Source organism: Equus caballus, chromosome 14, assembly GCF_041296265.1.
Source record: "Equus caballus isolate H_3958 breed thoroughbred chromosome 14, TB-T2T, whole genome shotgun sequence".
Classification (NCBI taxonomy): domain Eukaryota; kingdom Metazoa; phylum Chordata; class Mammalia; order Perissodactyla; family Equidae; genus Equus; species Equus caballus.
This window is the reverse complement of record NC_091697.1, coordinates 28,551,133-28,574,144: the sequence shown is the minus strand read 5'-3', so window position 1 is coordinate 28,574,144 and position 23,012 is coordinate 28,551,133. Positions and strand designations below refer to the sequence as shown.

Sequence of the window (23,012 nt, the reverse complement as noted above, 5' to 3'; positions counted from 1 at the left end):
AAAGTAATTTGGAAGAGAAAGTGCACCATGAAATCTTCAAGTTTGCAGAGATACCAAAGCTGTGAAGATAAACCCCTCTGTAGGTGGGCAGGGAAGTGACAGATAAGGAGCTATCACATTTGCCAAAACTTCTAGACTTACAGGAAGATTATCTCTGAGCTCTTGGTTACAAACCATGAAGCGGCCCCGAGATTAGTGTAAACGATGCCCGAGTGTGTATCCGCCAGTTTGCTGTGGAAAGGGGGGGTGGGGGGGCTGCAAAACAGACAGCATTACTGAGTAGAATCTTAGAGATTAATCAAAAATGCATTATGCCACTATTTCCAAAACTATTATGAGGTCTCAGCGTAAATAATCAATGTCATTATGGCTAATGTACCTCAAGAATGACAGGAGAGTTGAGGAGAATTCCAACTTAAAAGAACAAGAAAATGGGAAGGCTCTCACAAAGCATGCTAAAAGCCTCCTCTGAATAGAAAGATGAAGGTTTCTCGAAGTATTTAAAATAACCTTGTATAGGCATAGTAAGAACATGGTCTTGTTTACCAAAATCTTGGAAAGCAGAGTGACAGGGCAACCCTGGAGGAGGACGCTACAGGACAAATAAATAGAAGTGTTGCATCTGAGAGCAGAGGAAGAAATTTTTAGATTCATCACTTCCTACAGGCAGTTGAAACAAACTTTTCAAGATCTAGATTAGTTCATGCTTTTCATTCATTTGCTAAAAACTGATCGAGCACCAAATATGTGCCAGGCACTCTTCCAGGGTCTGGGGATACAATGATGCGGAAGACTAGATCTGGGCCCTCGAGGAAAGTATGCGCCATTGGGGAAGCAGATAATGAGAAAGGAAATGAATGAGATCGCTACTCAAAGGGATTAGTGTTGAAAGGATCGGGGTGGGGGGGTCTTTGTACCACCACCATCACCCCACCTTCCCCAACAACCAGTCGTTGGAGGTGGGCAGTCCCCGAGCTGCAACCTTGGGCAAGATAGGGTAATGAAATAGTGGGGTGGGAAGGGCTGATCAAGGAAGACTTTCTGAGGAAGTGAGCTTTAAGGGGAGAACTTGAAAGGCCTGAGAAGGAGGAACCATGCAAAGATCTGAGTTAAGAACTTTCCAGACTGAGGGAAACAATGTGAATACCCTGAGACGGGGAGAAGGTTGGCCTCCTTGAGGAACAGCAAGAAGTATGGTGGAAGCCTCGAGAGCAGAGTGAGTGGAGGCAAGGAAGAGATGAGAGAGACCATAACAAGGTGCCTTCTAGGCCACCATGAGGAGCTGGATTACTTCTAAGTATAAAGGAACTGGAAGATTTTAAGCAGGAGAGTAATATGATTTGGTTTGTGTTTATAGACAATAACTAGCTCCTGTGTAGAAAATGGCTATAAAGGTCCAAAGTGGAAACAGAGAGGCCTGTTTAGAGGCTGCCAATGCAGTAGGCCAGCACAAGGTGTAAAAGGTGATAAGAGGACAGATATGTGTTGGAGGCAGAGAGAAAATTGATGATTGATCAGATTTGAGGGAAGGACAGGGACCATAGTGAAACCTAGTGAGGTAAGTGGCATGGCACGCAGCCAGATGCCACCCTCCAGGACTGGAGCACACATTCCCTCTTATTTGCTGAGAGTGTTGGCAGCCAACAGATCTCAGCCATGTCCCTCTCTGAGACTGGACTTCAGCTGGGGACAGCCCACATCCAATGACTAGTTCATGAGGATATTAAGGCGCAACCCTCTCAGCTCAAATTGGAGCAACTCTGCAGAGCCATCCCAGCTCCAGAGCTCCCCATGAGCCTAATCAAGGGCCCTCTGCAACAGCGTCACATTTCAGTTTCTCTTCCTGCTCAGCCTGCGTCCTTCACTCCCTCACGGGTGGCGTTCACAAAGCACTTCCTAACATAGTTCCTGCATGCAGGTTTTTCTTCCTCAGAGTCTGCTTCCTGAGGGCAGCACCTGCGCAACAAATAGTGATGACTTCTTTAACTAATATGGGTGAAACCTGAAGGAGAAGGATATTTTGGAGTGAAAATCCAGTTGTGTTCTGGTCATGCTAAACTTGAGATGTTTAATGATATGCAAATATAGATAGAGTAATAGGTGCAATATTGAGGGGTGGCTAGAACATTCTAGACAGAAACCAAAACCCTCAAGGCAGAGGGCGAAGAAAACAGCCAAGCCTTTTCATCACAGAGGACTGGACTAAATTCTCCGTGAGTCTATTCTACTATAGTCGTCTTTTAGATTGAATGCTCCTAAATCTGCTTTCTTTGTTCAAAGAGAAGACACAGTTTAAAGCCCTTTGTATCTGGACTAAAATCCACATTCCATGCCTTCAAAACCATTCACAATGTAGTCTTCCATCATGCACACCTCTTCTTCCTACCACTCACCCCCTGGGTCACTGTGCTCCAGCCACAGTGTTCTCTCACATCCTCAAAAATTAGAGCTTTCCCATCTTGGGGACTTCGTACATGCTGTTTCCTCTGCCTGGGATGCTATTTTCACCACTCCTTACATGATTAGCTGCTTCTTATCATCAGCCCTCCCCTTTTTGAGCATGTCCTCAGAGAGGAGTGACCACACTAAGGTAGTCCCACATTCTCTCTAAGTTCCTTGTTTCCTTCATAGCACTTCTCACAATTTCTAATTATTTCATATATTTGTTAGTTTACCTGGACTTGAGTTTAGTTTATTCAGTCTATCTCGCCAATTCGAAATTCCTCATGAGGATAAGGACTTATTCACCATTGTATCCACGTGCTCAATAAATATTGGGTGACTCGTGAGTTCGTATTTTAGATATTGTATTCTTTCCAAGGACGAGGGGGAAAACAGTAGATATATGTGTTAAACACCTTCTGTGGGCCAGCTTCTGTGCTTACAAATTGGGTTCAGCCTTTCCGCCTTTCAGCCTTTTCAACAGTTCTGTAACATAGATATTATTTACCCATTTTTAAGAAGAGGCATAAGGAGATTAATTGGCTTTCCCAAAATCGTGCTCTTCCGGTGGAGTTGAGATTTGAGTCCCGATGTGCCTCACTCCAAAGCGTGTACATTTTCCACCCTGCCATATTGTCTGTGTCCCTTCAGCAGACATTTGAGCACCTACTATGAACAGAGAAAAATACTAGGAAACAAAAGATATAGGTCCTGCCTTTGAGAAGCTTGTAATTTGACTGGAGAGACAAGGCAGACACACAGGACAAATGTAATAGCATGAAGCAGAATATGATAAAGGGATATACCCTAAGGTTCCTTTCAGCTCAAAAATTCTTCGACTCTCTGAATGGTACAGGCAATAAATGCAATGGGAGAAATCATTCTGCTCCTTGATTGTATCTGATGGTGTGTATTCTTTCTTCATCTACCTCTGGCTGCCAGTGAGCACAAATGCAAGTCTATTTGAAAAGTCTATACTCCCATATTATAGTGGATGGTGAATTCAAGGTCAAGTTTGAAGTCAAAGTCAGAAATCTTTGTTTTCTTCCTCTGCTATATCAAGACTCTTACCAATTAACTTGAAAAAAGTCAACAAGTTAACAACTCCAGGGGGAAAAAAAGACTCCTCATCTCATCCCAAAGACTCTGAAATGGATTTGCTCACAAAACACCAGGTTTCTTTAGTGACCTCCAGAGACCTTGCCTGTCACATGAAGCAGTATATCATTTCATGGGGGGTGGGGAGGAGTTTTACCATGAAAAATGCTATGTTATATCACAGTGTGACATTATTTAAATATCAAGTCGAAGCTTCTATTTAGAAAACGGAAGGCAATAAATTGAGTTGCTAATTATTCCAGCTGTGAGTATTTTTGGTATGACTGCAAATTTTGAAGAGGGCAAAATAGAGGATTTTCCTGTTGTTCATGGCATATGCAAATGCAGTGACGGTCCCCTATGATCTAAAAGGTTCAGGGATCAGAAACCTTGAAAGCCTACTTTTCATTTTATCAAAATTGGTTTGAGTCTAAGCTTAGGGAATCATGATATGAAATGCGCTTTTAATTATCCTAATTGGGTTATTGCCTTCTTTTTCAAACTTGGAAAGTAGCAATTTTAAACAACATTTTTAAAGTTTTATTTTAAAAGCAACAGTTCGCTTCTCAACCCAAGCATAAATTCCCAACTGGAAGAAGAGAACAAGTACATTAGTAATATCCTCAATCCCTTTCTTTCCTAATTATTTTTGAGGGGTGAGGGTACCTGCAAAGCTCTAGTCACTGTGCTAATTAGAACGAGTCATTCAACAAATATTTTAAATGAGCTGGGCACTGGGCTAGGGCGTGGAGATCCAGTAAAGAGCGAGATATACATGATTCCTGCCTTCAAGCAATTAGTTGACATTTATTGACCATTCACTGGACATCAAGCTCAGTGTTACACATTTCACGTGAAGAAACTCACCCTATCCCCCCAACAAGACCATAAAGTAGGTACTAGCATTCTCTCACTTTATAGTTGAGGCCACTGGGACCTAGAGAGGTTGAGTAACCTGCCCACCGTCACACAGTGATAAGTATAGGTGCCAGCATCCAAACCTTGGTCATCCAAGTCCAGAATCTGCTTCATAGTGCCTCCTTGGTATGATCCTGTTGGTCTCAAAAATAATTAAATTAATAATGGTAATAATAATAAAGGAATGTTTAGATGTAGGGAAAAAGTCTGACTCTAAGCTTCAAATGTTTACCAGTCTACCTCTCAAGAGTATAGGAGACTTTTGCTTTCTACTCTTTTAAATTTATGTACTTGATTTTTTTTTATGATGTATACATTTTCCATTTGCAAACAGGGAAATAAAGGCAGAACACTTGAGAGATTACTTCACTTGCTATTCAAGAAGTGGCTGAGCAGTACAGTGTCCAATGTCATCTTTCTTGTTCTCGCTCAGGCTTTCTCCATCTCATGCTGTATGCTTCTCTTTCTGTTTTTCTCGCCTCTCTTTCTCTCCATGCCCCATGTCTCTCAGTCTCTCAGGAACCCACTCATCGAGTTCCCCCCCCCACCACCATTCCTTTCCGTGTTGGAGAGTGTAATAATGATGCCAGAAAGTGTGGTGGTGATTTAACCTCTCTCCAGCTACATGTTTTATTATAACTCCTGAAAACCTAATTACAGTAACTTTACATGCTACACTACCCTTTATGGGCTGCCTCTTTATTAAACTTACTCCTTTAGAGACAATAAAGCTGATGCTTCAAAGGACATGGCCAGGACCAGTAAGATGTGATGAAATCTCGCGTTTTCTAGTGCCCACCTGCTCTCCCTCACTGATCGCCACGCCACTACTCCTGGTGGATTTCTGCCTCTCTCCTTTCTCTGGCTTTTTATCAAATTTCAGCAACTGCATGTATGATATTAAAAATCTTTTAGGGATTAATGGGCTGTGTATCAATATTTTCATCCACTACCCTGAATGCCTGTGAGTTTATTTACTGGGGAGGTCAATTTTCTCAGTAGAACAACAGTGAACACCTGGTTTCCCTGATAACCAGCACTGCTTTTTTGCACACGGCGCTATGTTGAGACCATTCAAGGCTCCCTCTCGGTTTCAAGAGAACGTTTGCTGCGGCTGACTTCGTGAGCAGAAGAGAACACGCCTGTACTATTAGTCATTAGTTGTCCTGTTAGCTGAATGGTACCCTGTGATGAGATAGTGGGAGACAGATTAAGTGAGAGGAAGAGAGAGGAAAAAAACAAAACTTTGACCTTTGGAGTGGAGGCAGTACAATTATTTGTATAGTACATTTCTGTTTTGAAGCCCCGCTGGGATTTCCCCCTGGGCAGAAAGCCAACCCAACAGAAAATAGGGAGACCGCCTCTTAGGATCCCACTGGTTGCAAACTGAAAATGGTACTTGGTGTTAAGGGATTTTTATGTATTTGTTTCTTTCTTTCTTTGGTAGGTTTTGAGGTTAATGAGTGAATTTCCTTGTGATTGACTCAGAAAAAAAGGAAGAGAAATCTTTTCCTCTTTCCTTGGAAGGGGGCTCCAGTAGTTCAGCCAGCCACTGCTTCTCAAAGCGTCTACTCGAGATTCGTCAAGCTCCTTCTGTATCATAAGAATAAAATGAAATTCACAGCCTTTTGAATGGATGGGGTCCTTCTTGCATGGATGCTATGCATGAGTTTCTTGTTTGTTCGACTTCTTTTTAAAATCTGCCATGGTTGTTTAATCACAGAAAATGTATGCCCTTAATTTTCTAAGCCAATTTGAAGCAAAAGCCCGGTTTGCCAAGATTCTGCCTCAAATGAATGTCTTTGCTGTCATGTAAAGCGCATGGGAGAATGGCTGTTAGGTATGCTCTCTCTCTTTCTCTCTCTCATTTTTTATTAAACCGTTTTGTTTCCACATGAGGAAAAAGTGGTGACATTTACCAAAAAGATTAATAGTTTAGGGTGAAGTGGTGATCACTGTATTCTTAAGAAGTCACTGGGGCCTCGGGTACAGAGATGAGGACATAGAGGATCCCCTCCTCTCTTACCCTGACACTCAATTCGACAGCCATGCTGAGCCCCTGACCTGTGCCAGGCGGGATGCTGGGTGTGGGCACCGAAGCTCCCATAACCCACACGGCTGGGAAGGGAAAGAAGTGTTCAAGCTCTTCTTTGATGTTTTTGTAAGACATCAAGGACTGGCTTTCTCTATCCCTCAGAGTGTTAGCAAACTCCAAGGACAGCACTTGGGGCCCCTCATTTGCCTTTCCTTTCCGAGGCACAAGTGGCCAATTCTGAGAGCAATTGAGTTGTGCTTGAAAAATGTCAAGTGCGTTTGGAAACTCCACATTTTTGCTGACGCCTGGAGTCTTGCGCTGAGCTACTTCCACGGCCAACCGCTGGGAAGAAGTTCAGTTGGGGCATCATAAATGATTCGGCGGCGCATACTGAGCAGGCCCCCGAGGGGGAAAAGCTGTCTTGATAGCCAGTTCAGGGAAAAGTCAGGAGAAGTCCCCTAAGCCTTCTTGGTCCTCCCAGTGACCAGCTGGCCAGACCATTGCTTTGTGGTCTCGCTTCATTTTCTTTATCTTTTTTCCTGCCACATGTGACTGCAATCTTTGGGTGAATCAGAGCTTGTGTTTTTTCATTTTGTTATTATGAAAATTTTCAGACATACAGAAAAGCTGGAAGAATAGTATGACATAAGAATAACCACCTAGTTTCAACAATTGCTATCATTTCGCCACATTTGCCTTATCTATCTGCAGAGAGAGAGATCTTTTTGCTGAATCATTTGAAAGTAAGTGTAGATTTCATGACGCCTCACCCCTAAAGACATCAGTATTCGAACCTTACATTTTAAAAAATATATCTACTGACCATCTAGCATGGTCTCTTTAAGATAGACACATTTGAAGTTGCAAAAATGGTTAGGGTAGAGTTTCTTAAACTGTAACATACATTAGAATCACCTAGGGAGCTTGTTAACAGCTCCACTCCCAAACCCGAGGCCTGGGTTTGGATGGAGCTCAGGAATTTGGACTTTTCTAGCAGAACACTCAAGTGATCCTAAAGCAGTTTTATGGGACACAGTCTGAAGATCACTTCTTTAGAATCCTTCTTTTTGTGTTTGTAGGCTGAATTTAATCTTCTAAAGATTTGTAGCACCAGGGTGTAACTGTATTGTGTGAGAAACAGGAGTCTACGTATCTTTGGTACCTTGGTTTAATAATTTTAAGTACCAGAAACTAGAAAGGAGGGACGTGATAACTAAGTGAGTTTCATTTAGCAATGATCATCAGACGCCACAATATCAATGAGTGGTCTGAGAGATCGATGCTGCAAAAGTTAATGCAGTGATAAAAGCTATATGGGTTGTTTTTTTTCCGTGGAGGGATTTGGCCTTGTACGTCGAAATATAGACACTTGCCTGTGTGTACATATGCAAACTTGTAACTCTGGAAAGCAGAAGTCAACGTGGCAGAAGAAATTTCAATTTAAAAATTAAAAGTGTTCACAGTATTGTCCTTTTAGCATTCATTATTTTGGCCTTGGAAAGGTTGTAGGTCATTCATTTAACAAAGATTTGTTGAGCGTCCACTGTGTGCCAGGCTCTAGTCTAGATTTTAGGATATAGCATTGAACAAATCAGACAAAATACTGATTATTTGGGGGCTGATTATTTTAAACTTCATAGACATTCAATTCTATTGATGACAATACACAATACATAATACATAAATTTATACATAATGAAGAAAAATAAAGCATTATAACAGGATGGAGAATGGCAGAGAAAAAAAGCCAGGGTGCCAGGGAAGACCTTTCTGAGGAAGTGATGCTGGAGCAGAGTGATAAATGATGTCACAAAACAAGCTATGCAGATATTTGCAGGCAGAGGGAATAGCAGGTGCAAAGGCCCTGACACAGGAATGTGTAGGATGTGATGTGATGAGGAACAGCAAAAGGACAATGTAACTGATGGGAGGATAAAGTGGTAGAAGATGCAGTTGGAGAGGTGGCCGAGGGCAGAGCATGGAAAGCATTGTAGACCACTCAGGAAGGACTTCTGAATTTATTCTGTGTTATTGAGAGCCTTTGTTTATTTATTTGTTTGTTTGGGGGGAGGTTGTTTGTTTGTTTATTTGGTCCTATGTCACCCCACGTGACATATGACATATGACATAATCTGACTTCCTTTTTAGAAGGAACTGTGGAAAAGAGATTGGATTGTCAAGAGGACAATTTTAGGATCTCATGCAGCAATTCCATACACAAGAAATAATAACTATATCCTTCTATTCTTATAAATGAGTGCATTAAAAAATAACGTTGAAGCCAATTCAAACTACATCTTCATCTTGTGATTTCTCTCAGGTTGCTAAAACATTCTTGTTTCTAATTTACTAATTCTATCCACAGCTATGACTGATGTTCAACACTGATGTTTAGGCTCTAGAGATACCAAGAGTGGTATCTACCAGTATCAAGTGTCAAGGACTTCACAATTTGATCTGCAGTAGGTACATTAATTATTAATAATTAATAATTATTAATTATTAGTATGTTAATATCTATATTATGCCAAGAGTATAAATAAATTCTTGACTACACGAAGTGATGGGGGTGAGGGCACATTAGAATAGTTTCTCAGGTAGGCGGTTGAAAGGTGAGTAGGAGTTGGCTGGGGTGGGGGTGGGGTGGGTGGGGGAGCTCAGGAAAAGCTATTTCAGAGAGCACTGCACATCATGTCCAAGGGCACAGCAGCACAAAAGGGCTGGGAAGGAAAGATGCATCTTTTGGTGTAGATTTTAGTGGGAGCTGGAGCACAAGATCGGAGATGAGGATTAAAAAGTTGGGTAGTGGTCGTAAAGAGACAGGTCCCTTTTTAGAGATGGAGATTTAGGTTTCTGCTTTGGGGCACTGGAGCATCCGCAGGGATTTCTAAGCCAGGGCATGATGGCATGTGTGGTTTGAGAAGAAAAGTGGTGGGGGGGCTGGAGAGGAGGGTTGGTAGGAGAGGTTTTCAGAAATAAAACTCATGGGATTCTTTAACCCATTGTGTGGGAGGAGGTGAGGGAAAGGGAGGAAGTGAAAATGACTGTAGTTTATCGGGCAACTGGGAATAACAGGAGTTCAGGAGGAGTGTGTTTGGGGATGGGTAGGAAAAGAGCCTGTGCTGGATTGTAACTTGCTTGATAGAGAGATGAAATGTAGAGGAAGAGATGCCCAATACTCAACTGGAATGTGGGTCTGGACCTTAGGGAAGCAGCTGGGCTGGAATGGAGCTCCTCAGTCGTATCCGTGATGGCTGAAGCCATGGGAATGGGTGCGATCTCTGTGGGAGTGAGAACGAGTGTTCATATATTTTTAAATACTCATTAAATTACTCATTAACGATGACTTACAGTGTCTTTCCTTTGATTTTCTACTTTCACTACCCACTCCTAGAAAAGTGTTCAAGAAATAAAATTGAAGTCGTTCTAAATCAAATCCCAGAGTTTTTCCATCAGCCTGGCTTTCTGGTGTGCATATGTTCGAGCTTAATTATAAGGCCATGGACTATTATTTAGTGATTTGGAGAACTCTTCAGGTGTTTGTTCGACATTTGTCAAGCTTTAAATTAAAACTCATGTTTCAGGCTCCTTCTGTTGCTCTGAAGAATTGATAATAAAAGTTACTCATAATGTATTGAGAGCGCTTATGTGAGACACACCCTTGGTTAAGTGCCTTTTCTGCATGATCTTACGTGATCCTCACCGCAGCCTGTGCTGTGATCCGAGGCACCTGTGCTATTATTACCCATTTTACAGATGAGGACATGGAGGCCCTCAAGAGCAGCGTTAGGTAACTTACGTGAGTGTACTTGTCCAGGAATGGCACTGCCAGGACTCCGACCAGGTGTCTCTTGCTTCAAAATGCTGCTCTAAACACTCTGCCTACTGCCTACTCTTCCAAGACTCTTTTAGTCTGGAGCATTAAAAGAAAGCTGTTGGACAAGCAATATAAAGCCTTATTTATGGAATCAAACCTCCTGGCTTTATTCAGATCATTGAACATATTTATCCTACAAATAAAGTTTAAATATCAGTTGTTGATTTTAATGTTAGCTAGGTTAAATAATTCACTAATCAGATACTCATTTTCTGACATGATTATCAGTCATATCAAGATCATTTGATCCTTGTCAAGGATTAATGCTTTCAAGGTTTTATCTGGAAGCAGCCAAGACACAAATATTTGTAATGACAGTGACCTTGCCTCGGAATCCCACTGGGAAAGCCCACTAACCTCACATGCAGGGGCAGCGCGGTGTAGTAGGTCCAGTTAGAGCTTCTGGGGGCAGGCAGACTGAAGTCTGATCCCAGCAACCCAACTTGCTAACTCTGAGCTTCAGCTTTGTCACGTGCAAAACTGTGATAATAATAGTACCCACTTCATAGAGTTGTTGTGAGCTTTAGTGGCAAGTAAAACATTTAACATTCTAACGGCCACATAGTATGTGGTCCCAAAATATAGTTGCACCTACTGAAGACTTGAAGAGAGAAGAAACACCTGTGTAATATTTTGGAATCTTCGAATTGAAGCTGAGTAAAATCACAGAACAATGAAGGAACTCCACTCAGTCATTCAAGTCTCCCCTGCATGCTGAATTTGAGATAGGTGCTGGGAACATAAAGATGAACAAGGTACAAAATAAGACACAGTCGCCAGCCTCCAGCTGCTCAGACTCCAGATTCTTCTTAACCCATGCTTTGAAGTCCACTGTATATTTCTTGGAGGACAAGACATCATTTTCCTTTTTTTTCTTTTTTTAAAGCTTCAGTACATGGTTGTGTATCCTAGTTGTTAGTTTTAGTTCTCTATGTGAGCCGCTGTCACAGTATGACAACTGACAGGTGGGTGGTGTGGTTCCACGACCAGGAAACAAACCCAGGCCATGGTGGTGAGAGAGCAGAATCTTAACCACTAAACCACCAGGGCTGGCTCAAGACATCATTCTAAACAAAGTATGGCAAGTCACACTTGAAGTCTTATAAACAGCACACATATGAGAGAGAAAATTGGGCTGGCCTGGTGGCACAGAGGTTAGGTTCACACATTCTGCTTCGGTGGCCCGAGGTTCACCGGTTCGGATCCCAAGTGTGGACCTATTCACTGCTTGTCAAGCCATGCTGTGGCAGGTGTCCCACATATAAAGTAGAGGAAGATGGGCATGGATGTTAGCTCAGGGCCAGTCTTCCTCAGCAAGGAAAAAAAAGAGGAGGATTGGTGGCAGATGTTAGCCCAGGGCTAATCTTCCTCAAAAAAAGAGAGAGAGGGGGGCTGGCCCCGTGGCCGAGTGGTTGGGTTCGCACGCTCTGCTGCAGGCCGCCCAGTGTTTCGTTGGTTCGAGTCCTGGGCGCAGACATGGCACTGCTCACCGGGCCACACTGGGGCAGCGTCCCACATGCCACAGCTGGAGGGACCCACAGCAAAGAATATACAACTGTGTACTGGGGTGCTTTGGGGAGAAAAAGGAAAAAAATAAAATCTTTAAAAAAAAAAGAGAGAGAGAGAAAATCTATTGTCATAGAACTGATGGTCCCTGAAGTGTCCTTGGTGTGACAGTCTCCTGACCCCTGAGGAAAGGTTGTGTTAGGTGTCAATAGTAGACTCCGTTACCCTGTTGTCACATCATAGCTGCAGTGACCAAGGGCACCTTGTTCAATTGGCAAGCAAAGACGTTTCCAAAGAAAGAACTATGATCACATTACCTAGAGAGGTGGTCTCAGAACAGGAAGCAGGATGGAGAGGGGAGCACAGCCCAGGAACAAGGCTCAAGAGAGACAGTTTAGGCTAACACTTAAGAGCACAGACTTTAGCAGAAGACAGAGCTAAGATTTAAAGCCTCGCACAGTTGTTTGACTTAGCCAAGCCTGATTTCTCATGTATTAAATGGGGATATAATATTTAGTTTGTAAGTAGCTGTGGTGGTATATTTCAAGTGCCTTTAAATAGTCGGTTCTAATACATGATATTGTCTGGCAGCAGCAGCAGCAGACCCCATCTCCCACTGACAAACAGTAACCCAGTTTCCGTATTTGCTTTGAATACTGTGCAGCATCATCATGGAAGATAAAATCTAGATGTATATGTGAAAGCATAAAATGATGCAAGTTTATGCAATTAATTTATGTCCTCATCAAATGTACTGTTCGCCCCTTTGTCCATGACGAGGCAGGGCAGTTAACTAGGACTATATCAAGCAGAATGAAAGAAAACCATCTAAAGCAGCTGTGCGTTCCTCATTGGCCGCCCATGTTGATCCTGACTGTTTCCCTTTTCCTGGCAGGCACTTTCTCTTTAAGACCTCCTCGGGAAGCACACCCCTGTTCAGCAGCTCTTCTCCGGGATACCCTTTGACCTCAGGAACCGTTTACACACCACCGCCCCGCCTGCTCCCCCGGAATACCTTCTCCAGGAAGGCCTTCAAGCTGAAGAAACCCTCCAAATACTGCAGCTGGAAATGCGCCGCCCTGTCTGCCATTGCCGCGGCCCTCCTCTTGGCTATTCTATTGGCATATTTCATAGGTAAGTCGGGGCAGCCTGCTCCTGACCCAGGCTGTGAGAAGGTGGGGGAGAGGTCATGGTCTTCTGAATGTAGAAGCCCTCTTTTGTCTGTACAATTTGCTTGTTGGCTCCTGAAAGACATAAAAATGAGTGATGGATGGGAGTGATTTTTCCCTCCTGAAATCCACTTAAATCTGATGAGTTTCTCCTTCATGATTCTAAATGACATTTATCTGATGTGAAATTAAGCATCCTTACTGTATTCTTTCTTGGAGAGAAGCTGAAAATTGTCATTCCTGCAAACCCATCCCTCACTCCCAAAGTAGCCTTCTAGTCTCCTCCATCATTGGATTTTAACCCAGGTCTGTGCACTGAAATTCATGCAACACTGGTTAACTTCAGCCAGAAATTGAATAGAAGAACAGTGATCAGCATGCCTGGGCACATTTTGATTCAAAGGAAAGCTAAAGTAGCTAGCTTATTTTCAGAGCTGGGGAACAGAAACAGGATTGAGAGACCAGAGCACCCAACAAGGTCTTTGTACAGAATCAAGACCCCCAGACACAGTGGATCTTGTCCACATCCCCTCCTTTGCCTCTGTTCCTTAAGCCTTAACTCAAATCTTACCACGTGTTATGAATCAGAATCAGGTTCACCTCCCACACCAGCTGTGCTTCTGGGAACTCAGAATATGACTTAGGGTAGCAGATTGATGAAGCTGCTGGGGTATCTTTCTTCCCATGCCAAGAATGTTGATGTGCATCCATGGGGTGTAGCCATGTAACTGTGGAAATCCTCAGATGCCAAGAGCTCAGGGGCAAGATGCCACATGCATATGAGCATCCTGGGCTGAACACAAAGCCTGCTCGCAGCTCCTGGCCCCAGCGAAGAGCCCCAGTGCCACTGCTCTGTCAACTGAACTTGCCAACGGCAGATCTCCTGGCCCAGGCACAGGCCACGGTGACGTTTGTTAAAGTTTATTTGTAACACTTGATGGTTCTGGCTTGGTTTCAGGGCAGCTATGACAGGCCTCCCTAGTTTGGCTGTGCCGTGTTGCAAAGCAAACCTATAAAACACCAGCAAAAAGATGCCGACTCCAAAACAGGTCTCAACACTTATGTTGAAACCCCTCCCATTGAAGAGAAAAAAAAAGGCAACCCTGATCATCCTGGCTTTGCCCCTTCTCCTAACAAAAGCCCTGCTTTCTCCCTCAGAAATGGGGGCTTGCACGCTTCCTTCATCCTCAGGCAGCCAGCATGGTGCCTGCCAGAGAAGGAACTGGCCCAGGACTTCCCAGACCATTCTATCCAAGCTTGCCTGATGGCAAGGGAGGGTGACTCCAGACACCTGGGACCTTGCCCAAGGCAGACTTTTACAAGCTAAAAGCTGATGAGAAGTTTCCGCTCTCTCCCGTAATGTCACTATGCTCATCTTAATAAGGAAAAAGAAATTTTTACATTCCTTACCAGTTGCATCTCTCATGGAATGCCCTCTGAAAGTGAGAAAATTGACACTCCAGGGAAAGGCACCATGTTTATCTGGGGCTTTGCAAAAAACCTTTGTCCTCTTAACCCCAGCTCTACATGGGGACTGAGGCCTGAGACCCACGCACCCCTAATTCAAAGTCATGTCAGTTTCTCACTTACCTCTTGATGAAGGATGGAGTAATGGACTGACTTGAGGGAGGGGGAGGGCATCTGTTGCACCTCAATCACTCGAGTAGAATCTTCTCTGTCATTAAACGTAGTTTTGTGTGCTTCCCCAGGTAGATGTTCGAGGAAGGGAGGGACTCGGTGGAAGCAAATTGAATTGCTTCAGGGTCTTTGCATGATTTGGCTTTGTGTCAGAAACTTCAGAAAGGGCCCATGAGCTCACTTCTCAGGCTTAATGTTCTGCTGGGCTGGTGGGCACCATGGGGAGCCCAGATACAGAATTGAGGCACTGCCAGCCTTTTCCGATACGGTCCTCCGTGTACCTCCTATTTCACTTGCAGGGGAGAGATAGATGGCTACTGCCTGATTTATTGAGCTTGCTAGTTAAAAAATAATAGCTTTCTGTAAGGTGATCATATAAATGGGAAACCGTATAGTGAGAGTTTAATGTTTTAATCGGGTGTGTAACTTGTAAATGATGGATTAGGAAACATATTTATCCTCAGTCTGGAGGCTACTGGAAGCTGGACCTGAGCATCTTAAGATGGTTTATTAGATTATAATCCATCATTTCCTATTATGTATGCTTTAGGTAAGATTATGCATTGACCCTGGAGTATTGAAGAATAGTTTATGACTCTAAATGAGTGATGTAACGGGCCAATTTACCCCGCAATAATGGCAGCAAGTGGGGAGCTATAGGGCTTCTCTCCAGAGGTGATGACAGGTCTGCAAGCAGGATGAGGGGTCAAGATCTTGAGTACTTATCTTGACCCCAGTGATCCCTTTCTCTTTAGCCTTGACAAAGTTGTTTTCCTTCTGTGTCTTGGTTTCCTAAGTAAAACATGGGAGCTTGATGGTTATTTATGTGCAGAAACTCCAAAGTGTGGTGAGGATTAATTAATGCATATAAATCACTTTGAAGATGAAAAGCAGTATATTATTAATTACAGAGCTGCAGGGGCATAAACAGTGCATTGCAAACAGGGAGAAAAGTGCTTTCGGGAGAGAGTGATTGTACCTATCTAGAAAAAAAGCCATCAGGGAAGGACAGAAGGGCAACAGAAAAATGGAAGGCCTCCTGTTAAGGAGACCCGGGCTTTTAAGACCTGAGCCCATCCTGGTTCACACATGACTCCTTGTTCCATTGGAACATCACAGGTTCTGAAATGGAAGCATCAGCCCCAGGACACTTATGGACAGGCACTGGGTTCAGGCCATACCAGGAACCCTTTGACAAATAGGTCAAATTATCTTCCTTGCATGTTCAAACTCATTTCCAGAAGTGAACAATTTGGAATAGCTCAGCGCCATGACACTTTCTTCCATAAATCCAGCATGTGGGTGGGTGTAAAAGTAAAATAATGTCAGCTCGTATACAAATTGGAAGACATGAGCCTTTACCAACTCGGGAAAGGTTCCCCAAGTTCCTACTCACACAGCTGGGGTCAGAGATCTTTTATGATATATCGTCCCATCAGATTCTTCCGATGCCAAATTCCCCCAGTGTAGGAAACATCCTGGAATAAAAGATTCTGAAAAGCTGCATGAACCACGAGGGGAGCATTTCGTGCATCACTCAGCCCCTGGCCCAAATGGTTCCCAGGGAATACTGATTTAGGAGAATCTGGCTGTAAAATGCAAGAGAGTTTCCCTCTCACGAAGTTGTCTTTTTATACTTGGGCAGTTCAAGCACTTTCATTGCCTGCAACACCAGAAATCCCTCTAGATCCCTAAGTTTCTGAATCGTGTAACCAGTATAGAGTTTCTCACCTGTTTTATGCCAATTGTACTGTGTTTTTATCCTCATAGTATACATAACAATAACTGGTTAGAACCTTCTATTTGGCTAGAACTGTAAGCTTTTCCACATAAAGCATTTTTATATTATTACTAAATTTGAATTATATCTCCAGCCCCCAACATACACTCTGGCAGAAGATGAAATTGGTATATTACAATCATTTGACAGGGCTTGATGCTGAGGCCCAGTGAGTCTAAAGTCATGTGGCTAATTAGGTGCAAGGCTGAGACTAGGCCCTTGGTCTCCTGACGTCTAGTCTAACCTCTTTCCCTGACTACTCTCTCCTGAACATTACAGTTAGCCATATTTTCCAAATATGACATGAAACCTGAAATTACGTAGTATCAATTCACCTGATCTAATTCTTTCCTCATTAGCAAGAGAGAGTAATTGGTTCCTCTCCTCGTTGAATCATCTTCTAACGCAGTGGACAGAAACCGTATCTTCTTGTCAGCCTCCTACTCTGTCCTTGTATTTCTGCTTTCCCAAATATCTCCTGTTACAGAGGTCAGCAAACTTTTTCTGTAAAGAGCCAGAGAGTCAATACTTTGGGTTTTCCAGGTCACGCACTATCTGTCACAACTACTCAGCTGTGCCCTTGTGATGTGAAAGCAGCCGTAGACATATGTAAACAAATGGGCATGACTGTGTTCCAAGAGACTTTAATTATGGACGCTACAATGTGAATTTGATGTTCTTTTCAAGTTTCATGAAATACTATTCTTTTGATTTTTTTTCAGTCATTTAAAATGTAAAACTATTCCTTAGCTCATGTGCTGTTAAAAACACACAAACGAAAAAATATGTGGCGAACTGGATTTGGCCTGCCTGCCACAGTTTGCCAATCCCTATTTGATCACATTATTGTTCTTTTGCTAAGAATACCTTTTCAGAGTATCTCCACCTTTACCAAAAAAAAAAAAAAAAAAAAAAATTGCTTTCAAGCTGGCTGAGTCCAACTGTATGTCCACTGTAAATGGAGCAGGTGGTGGCCACTTTCTGATACTGCAATCCCATTTCATGATGAATAATTACATCTGACTTTCTAACCCAAACCAAAAAGCAGGAAAAGCAAGCCACTTTTCTCTTTAATTAAAAACTTTCTATACGATAAAAATTCCCATCCTAAAGTGTAGCTATTCACTAGACTGCTTGAAACAGTAGTCCAACTCATGGATGGAATGGAATTGCCTAGCAATTTTGCCACATCCTCACTTGTCCTCAATCTTCAGTTACCCCAGGTTCCTCTGCAAAACCATTGTCTGTTTTTAAAGATTATTCAGTGCCAGATTCCTTCTTTGTTGAGGTTTTCCAACAAGTTGTAACAGTGCTGGGTCATTGAATGACATCCTTGCTTTCTTGTCCTAGGTTAACGTGAGACAGATCTAGTTTCCTTAAAAAGGACCAAAGTTCTTGCTGGGCTATCCCATGTCAGGGAAGAAAGATGCTTGTGATGTGTGACTTTGTTGTTTCAATCCAAATAATCCTACAAATTCTAAGACGAGAGTCACCAAAGTGGTTCAGCGTGACACAGGACTCAGAGTGCGGCCCCTGAGTTAAAAGCAATACGTCCCATCCGCTGAGTTTCTGTCAAAAACTCTTCATGTGGTTGGGAAGGGAAGGGGAGCAGAGAGAAAGATAAGAACATTTATGTCATCCTAAATTAGTTTTTAGCTCTTCAGATCTCTGCCAAACTAAAATACATATATATATTAGAAAGTCACCTTGTCTTTTTTCACTACAGTAATTCCTGCCAGATATGAAATACTATGTTTTAAGTAAGCTGCTCAACACTCTGTCTTCTGCCACTCTCACTTTGATCTGGGAAGAACGCGGGCCATCAACATGTCAGGATGTTAAAAGTGTGGTAATTTGGGGTGCTTTCAGTTTCTTTTGAAAACAATGAGAGATTATTTTCTATGGAAACTAAAAGCCTACAATGTGTTTAAAGTTGCTACACTTGAAAATTGATATGTTGAGACTCATACTGATGAATCCTGCATTTTCAACTGCTATTCTGTGTATTCCCATCTCACTGAACAGAGCAGGTTTGGGGAAAACATAAAGACAATGACAGAAAATGATGAGAACAGTACACTTTCGTGGCATACTTCATGAGGACATAGCCTAGGAAAAATGTTGACTGGCTCAGCCAAACTCAGTGCTCTTTGACTATCAGGGGAGATGCTAAACGACACCCTCTGTATGAGCTCCAAATTATGTATTTACCTCCCATTACCTAAAGGGCAAGATGCTAATGATTAAATCTGAAGAGTCCGGCAAATAACATTTCCAGCCAACTCTCTGGCCCCAGATGATCAAACCTCGTATTTTGTCACTCAAGAAAAGAGAACTGCCCACAAGTAAGTCAGGGGACCCAGTTATGTTATCTGTTCTGATGTTAGTAGCAGACTTTTTATCTAATAGATATGCTAATGTGCTCTTAACCGGATAATAAAGTCCTGTCAGGGCTTACACACTGGTGAACCTTTGGCGGTGGGACTGCTATTTCATAATCGTATGCCTGATTTCAGAGGGTCTGTCAATTTACGGAAAGTAAATTAAGTCATTAGCTAGGTCTCCATCACCTAGCAGCCATGCGGCAACATCTGTATCTCATGTTTGACAATCAGAAAAGATGAGTTCCTCTGCTGAGGTGAGGTGCCTGGGCTCTCCTCCCCAAGTCACCCGTCAGAAGGCAAGCTAGGCTGCCAGTGCAAGGCTCTCCCGCCCTCCGAGGCAAACTCGGTGGATGAGAGTGAGGAAGCAACTTTTGGTCCTGACTTTGTAGGGCATCTTAATACAAAAACGAGGAATGAGTAGATGCTGCCACCCCAAGGCCCTCAAGGACCACGACGAGCAAGCAGGGTACTGGTGTCTTCTACCAGGCCAGGACTTTGCACCTCCACGAAGTAGGTGTTGGGGAATGAGTACGGAGCATTCACCACCTGTCTATCCCTGAATCACCATCCAGGCCTCTGTCCTGGACTTTCTCTGTAACAATTATCTGTCTAGCAGTCTTCAGTCCAAATGCAGTAATGGGACACCGTGACATTATTGTCTCCCTCTCCACACGCTGTTTATTTGACTGGATCGCTTATGGTGGTCACCAAGCCCACAGATCCTTCTGCTTCCACAGGACTCCCCCATTTCCTAAGTCTTTCATTTGTTCATTTATTTGTACTTGTTTCACAATTTAGGATTCTGAGCAAAACTTCAAAGATATTGTAAATAAGTATTTTTTTTATTGTTGCTGAGGAAGATTCACCTTGAGCTAAGATCTGTTGCCAATCTTCCTCTTTTCACTTGAGGAAGATTTGCCCTCAGCTAACATCTGTGCCAGTCTTCCTCTATTTTGTATGTGGGTCACTGCCACAGCATGGCCACTGACAAGTGGTGTAGATCTGCAGCCAGAACCCACCCTGGGCTGCTGGAGCAGAGCATGCCGAACTTAGCCACTAGGTCACGGGGCTGGCCCAAATAAGTGTTATTTTTATTCTACATTTTACCTATAACACAATTGCAGGTAATTGGAAAAGAAGTAGCTTGATGTAATGGAAAGCACATACTTGGGCTTTGGTGTCAGAGAGGCCCGGGTTCAAATTCTGATGTATATATTTAAAAGCCATGTGACTATGGGCTTGCTATTTAATCTCCCTGCAGCTAAGCTTCCTTATCCAAAAAAATGGGGAAAATTCCTACCTTGTAAAGATGCTTCACATATCCATCGAAATGATACATGCATACAACTTTTCTTCAAATCTGATATGTCATCTTATATGAGAAGTGTCATTATTGTACATGTCCCCAAAGGGAGAAAGGATTATCCATTAAAATATGACATGATTTCTTAGCATTCATAATTTTATTTTGTCTTTTTGGAAAGAAGTAGACACAGACCACCTGGGTTGATGTACAACCACGGGAATAGATGGGTCCACAGTCACACTGGCAGACCAGTGTGCTGCCTTGCCAGCCTCGACTGTAAGAAGACATCAATTCTAAAGTGCATTCTGATTCCAGAGATGGGGAAAAAACTCTGAGTCTCAAAATCAGTGAAATATTGTGGTACCCAATACCACACCTAAATGGAGTTATTGTGATTTTGTATTGGCTACCGGACTCCTAGGCCAGGTCCAGTGAGAAGCATAAACCAGGTTCTTGGGTTATTGAATTCCCACAACAGCGCCTAGCACTTCATAAGCAATCAGTAAAAATCTGTTGAATTAACGAGTGCTGATTAGGGTTAGGGCTGAGTTGGACCATTTGTGGAAGGCATCATCAAGTACCCAGAATCCCTGATTCACTTGTTCCCCCATGTAAAGGGAAGTTTCTGGTTCCCTGATGTTGTAATTACCTCTGTTCCCAAATTGCATTTCCCAGTTAGAAAGCATTTAGGCAAAGCAACAGTTAAGGGGGCTGTGTGAGCACCACGTTTCAGCCCTCCAGCAGGAATCTGGGATTCCCTGAAATCGAGAGAGCTAGCTGAGTTAAGCTGGGAAGCGTGTGTGTCTGGCATACAGCCACCATTTGGCACTCACATTACAAAAGTGTAGCAGAATTCAGTTGGAGTTCAAGGTGAAGAAGCAAATAATGGCATAAATCTCAAAGTCTGTTGGCTGCTTCTCTGGAAATGAGGATGTGCTAAGAAATGGAAGCAATTGCGACAAGGCAGCAAGTGGAGGAAGGAACTATTATATGGTGAATTAGGCCTGTGTACACAAGCTGTACAGGATCTTTTGTGCTCTGTAATGCCCTGCTTAGCTGTGTAGCCTCGTATGACAAAAACTTGACCCAAAAGCAGACTTCTAAAACATTCGTGTTTCTCTTAAGGTCACCGTAAACCAGACTTCTTGTGTCCTTCATTAGAAATTCCTTTCTAGAAAACTCATATTTTGGTGGTTAGGAATAGACACCCAGAATTTTTGCCTGAGCCCTTTTCTCATCAAATAAATCATTTATTAAATTGACATCTCATAATAAGATCCTCTGCATTAGGAGAGCAAATGGTCCATAAACTATATTAACATATTTACTATGACCATAAAAAAAAGAGGATAATGCATGTTCCACTGATTTCATTTTTTCTATTATCTACTTCTAGCCTTAAATAAATACATAAATATCAGAACGTTTCAGAAAATATAACAGTACTAAGCTACCTGTTGATAAGAAAAGAGTTTTGCTGAAGAAAATACTGTCCTCCCTTCTTGGAAAGAGAAAGCAATTTATAAGATACGTAATACGCATCGTCTTTCAAAGGCTTTTATCTCCCTAAAAACCAAAGCTATGGATGAAAAGGGAGGATCAGCTTTGCCTCCGATCTTTGCGTTTTATTCATCATGACTTTCTTCGCAGCTGTTAGGGGAGGCCCTTCCCTTGGGATGGGTTTTCAGAGGAGTTAGGTCATTTGTGGGAAGATTCATGCAGACACGTTGGGCACTCCCCTCGGGACTCTGATCTTTATAAAAGAAAAGGCATATTGCCTTGCTTTTGCCTTTGCGGTCATGATGCAATTCTATCAGTTTGCTTACTTATATTACACCATGAGCATTTTAGAGGCACATTAATGAAGTTTAGATAAGGCTTGCTTATATTCCACAGGGAAAGGTAAGTGGCAGCATGTCAAATGCATTCTGTTCTTCAGGCCGTGATAAACAAGATGACATCGTTCAATGAAGCTCAGGGTGCCCTGAATTAGGTGCATTTTAGAAACTGGTTTTAAGGCTACTTTAGGCCCCAAATTTTACAAACATAGACTTCTGGGGCTTCAGCTAAATTAGAGTACGTGTGTTTAAACTTTCTTTTAACAAGAAGGTTTGTAGACTTCCTGAACCTTGAGAGCATTGTGGGTTAAAGACTCTTTTTCCCATGAAAAAAAATATTCTCGTAACTTTGTGCATTAATGTAATGTGTTATTAAATATATATTAATTAATTTAAAATTTATTATGTTAATTTTATGTTTTTCTATTCGGCAAGAAATTTTATTTAAGCAAGTGATTGGCTGATCGCATTGTATGCTGGAATCTACTAACCAGTCGTGGAATCTAGGACATTTTCACTTGAAACTTTTTTCCTAGACCTAAGATCTAATAAGCAACCCCATAAAATAGCACAGTTAATAGGACAGCTTAGACAGCCTGGGTAAGTTATGTTTTGTATAAACACCTCGTGCAATGATGTTAATCGGGCATATATATGGTGATAGAAGGCATCTGAGTTTCATTTTTCTTCAACCCATCAGAGAACAGAAGCTTTTATACCAAGAAGCTTTTTATTCACTCATTGGTATGAATCAATGGTCAGCAATCCTATTTTTTTCTCTAGAAACGTGGGGTGGTCTAACTAAGAAATCGAGATTTGTGTCTATTTTTATCAGCCTGTTTTTTTCAAATGAAAGCATTATCTCCTCCTGAATTGACTTTAAAAACCATCAAGCTTCTAAAAAAAGAAGCTGGTCTGCGATTAGCTTACATTTCTTGGGACCACAGCACTGAAAAGTGAAGAGCAAAGAAAGAAAAATAATAAGAAGAGTGGGATGAAATTAAGACAAGAAGCAAGAAAA

At 42.4% G+C, this 23,012-nt stretch overlaps 1 protein-coding gene across 29 annotated transcripts in view; it reads left to right on the top strand.

Annotated features, from left to right (window-relative positions):
- TENM2 (teneurin transmembrane protein 2) overlaps positions 1–23,012 on the top strand; it is a 3,416,041-nt gene that overhangs the window by 3,152,968 nt on the left and 240,061 nt on the right. For all 29 annotated transcript variants that reach the window (XM_070232931.1, XM_070232936.1, XM_070232935.1 and 26 more), the window contains one exon: positions 12,772–13,010. In XM_070232931.1, the coding sequence (XP_070089032.1) occupies positions 12,772–13,010 (239 nt within the window). The remainder of the gene's footprint in view (positions 1–12,771; positions 13,011–23,012) is intronic.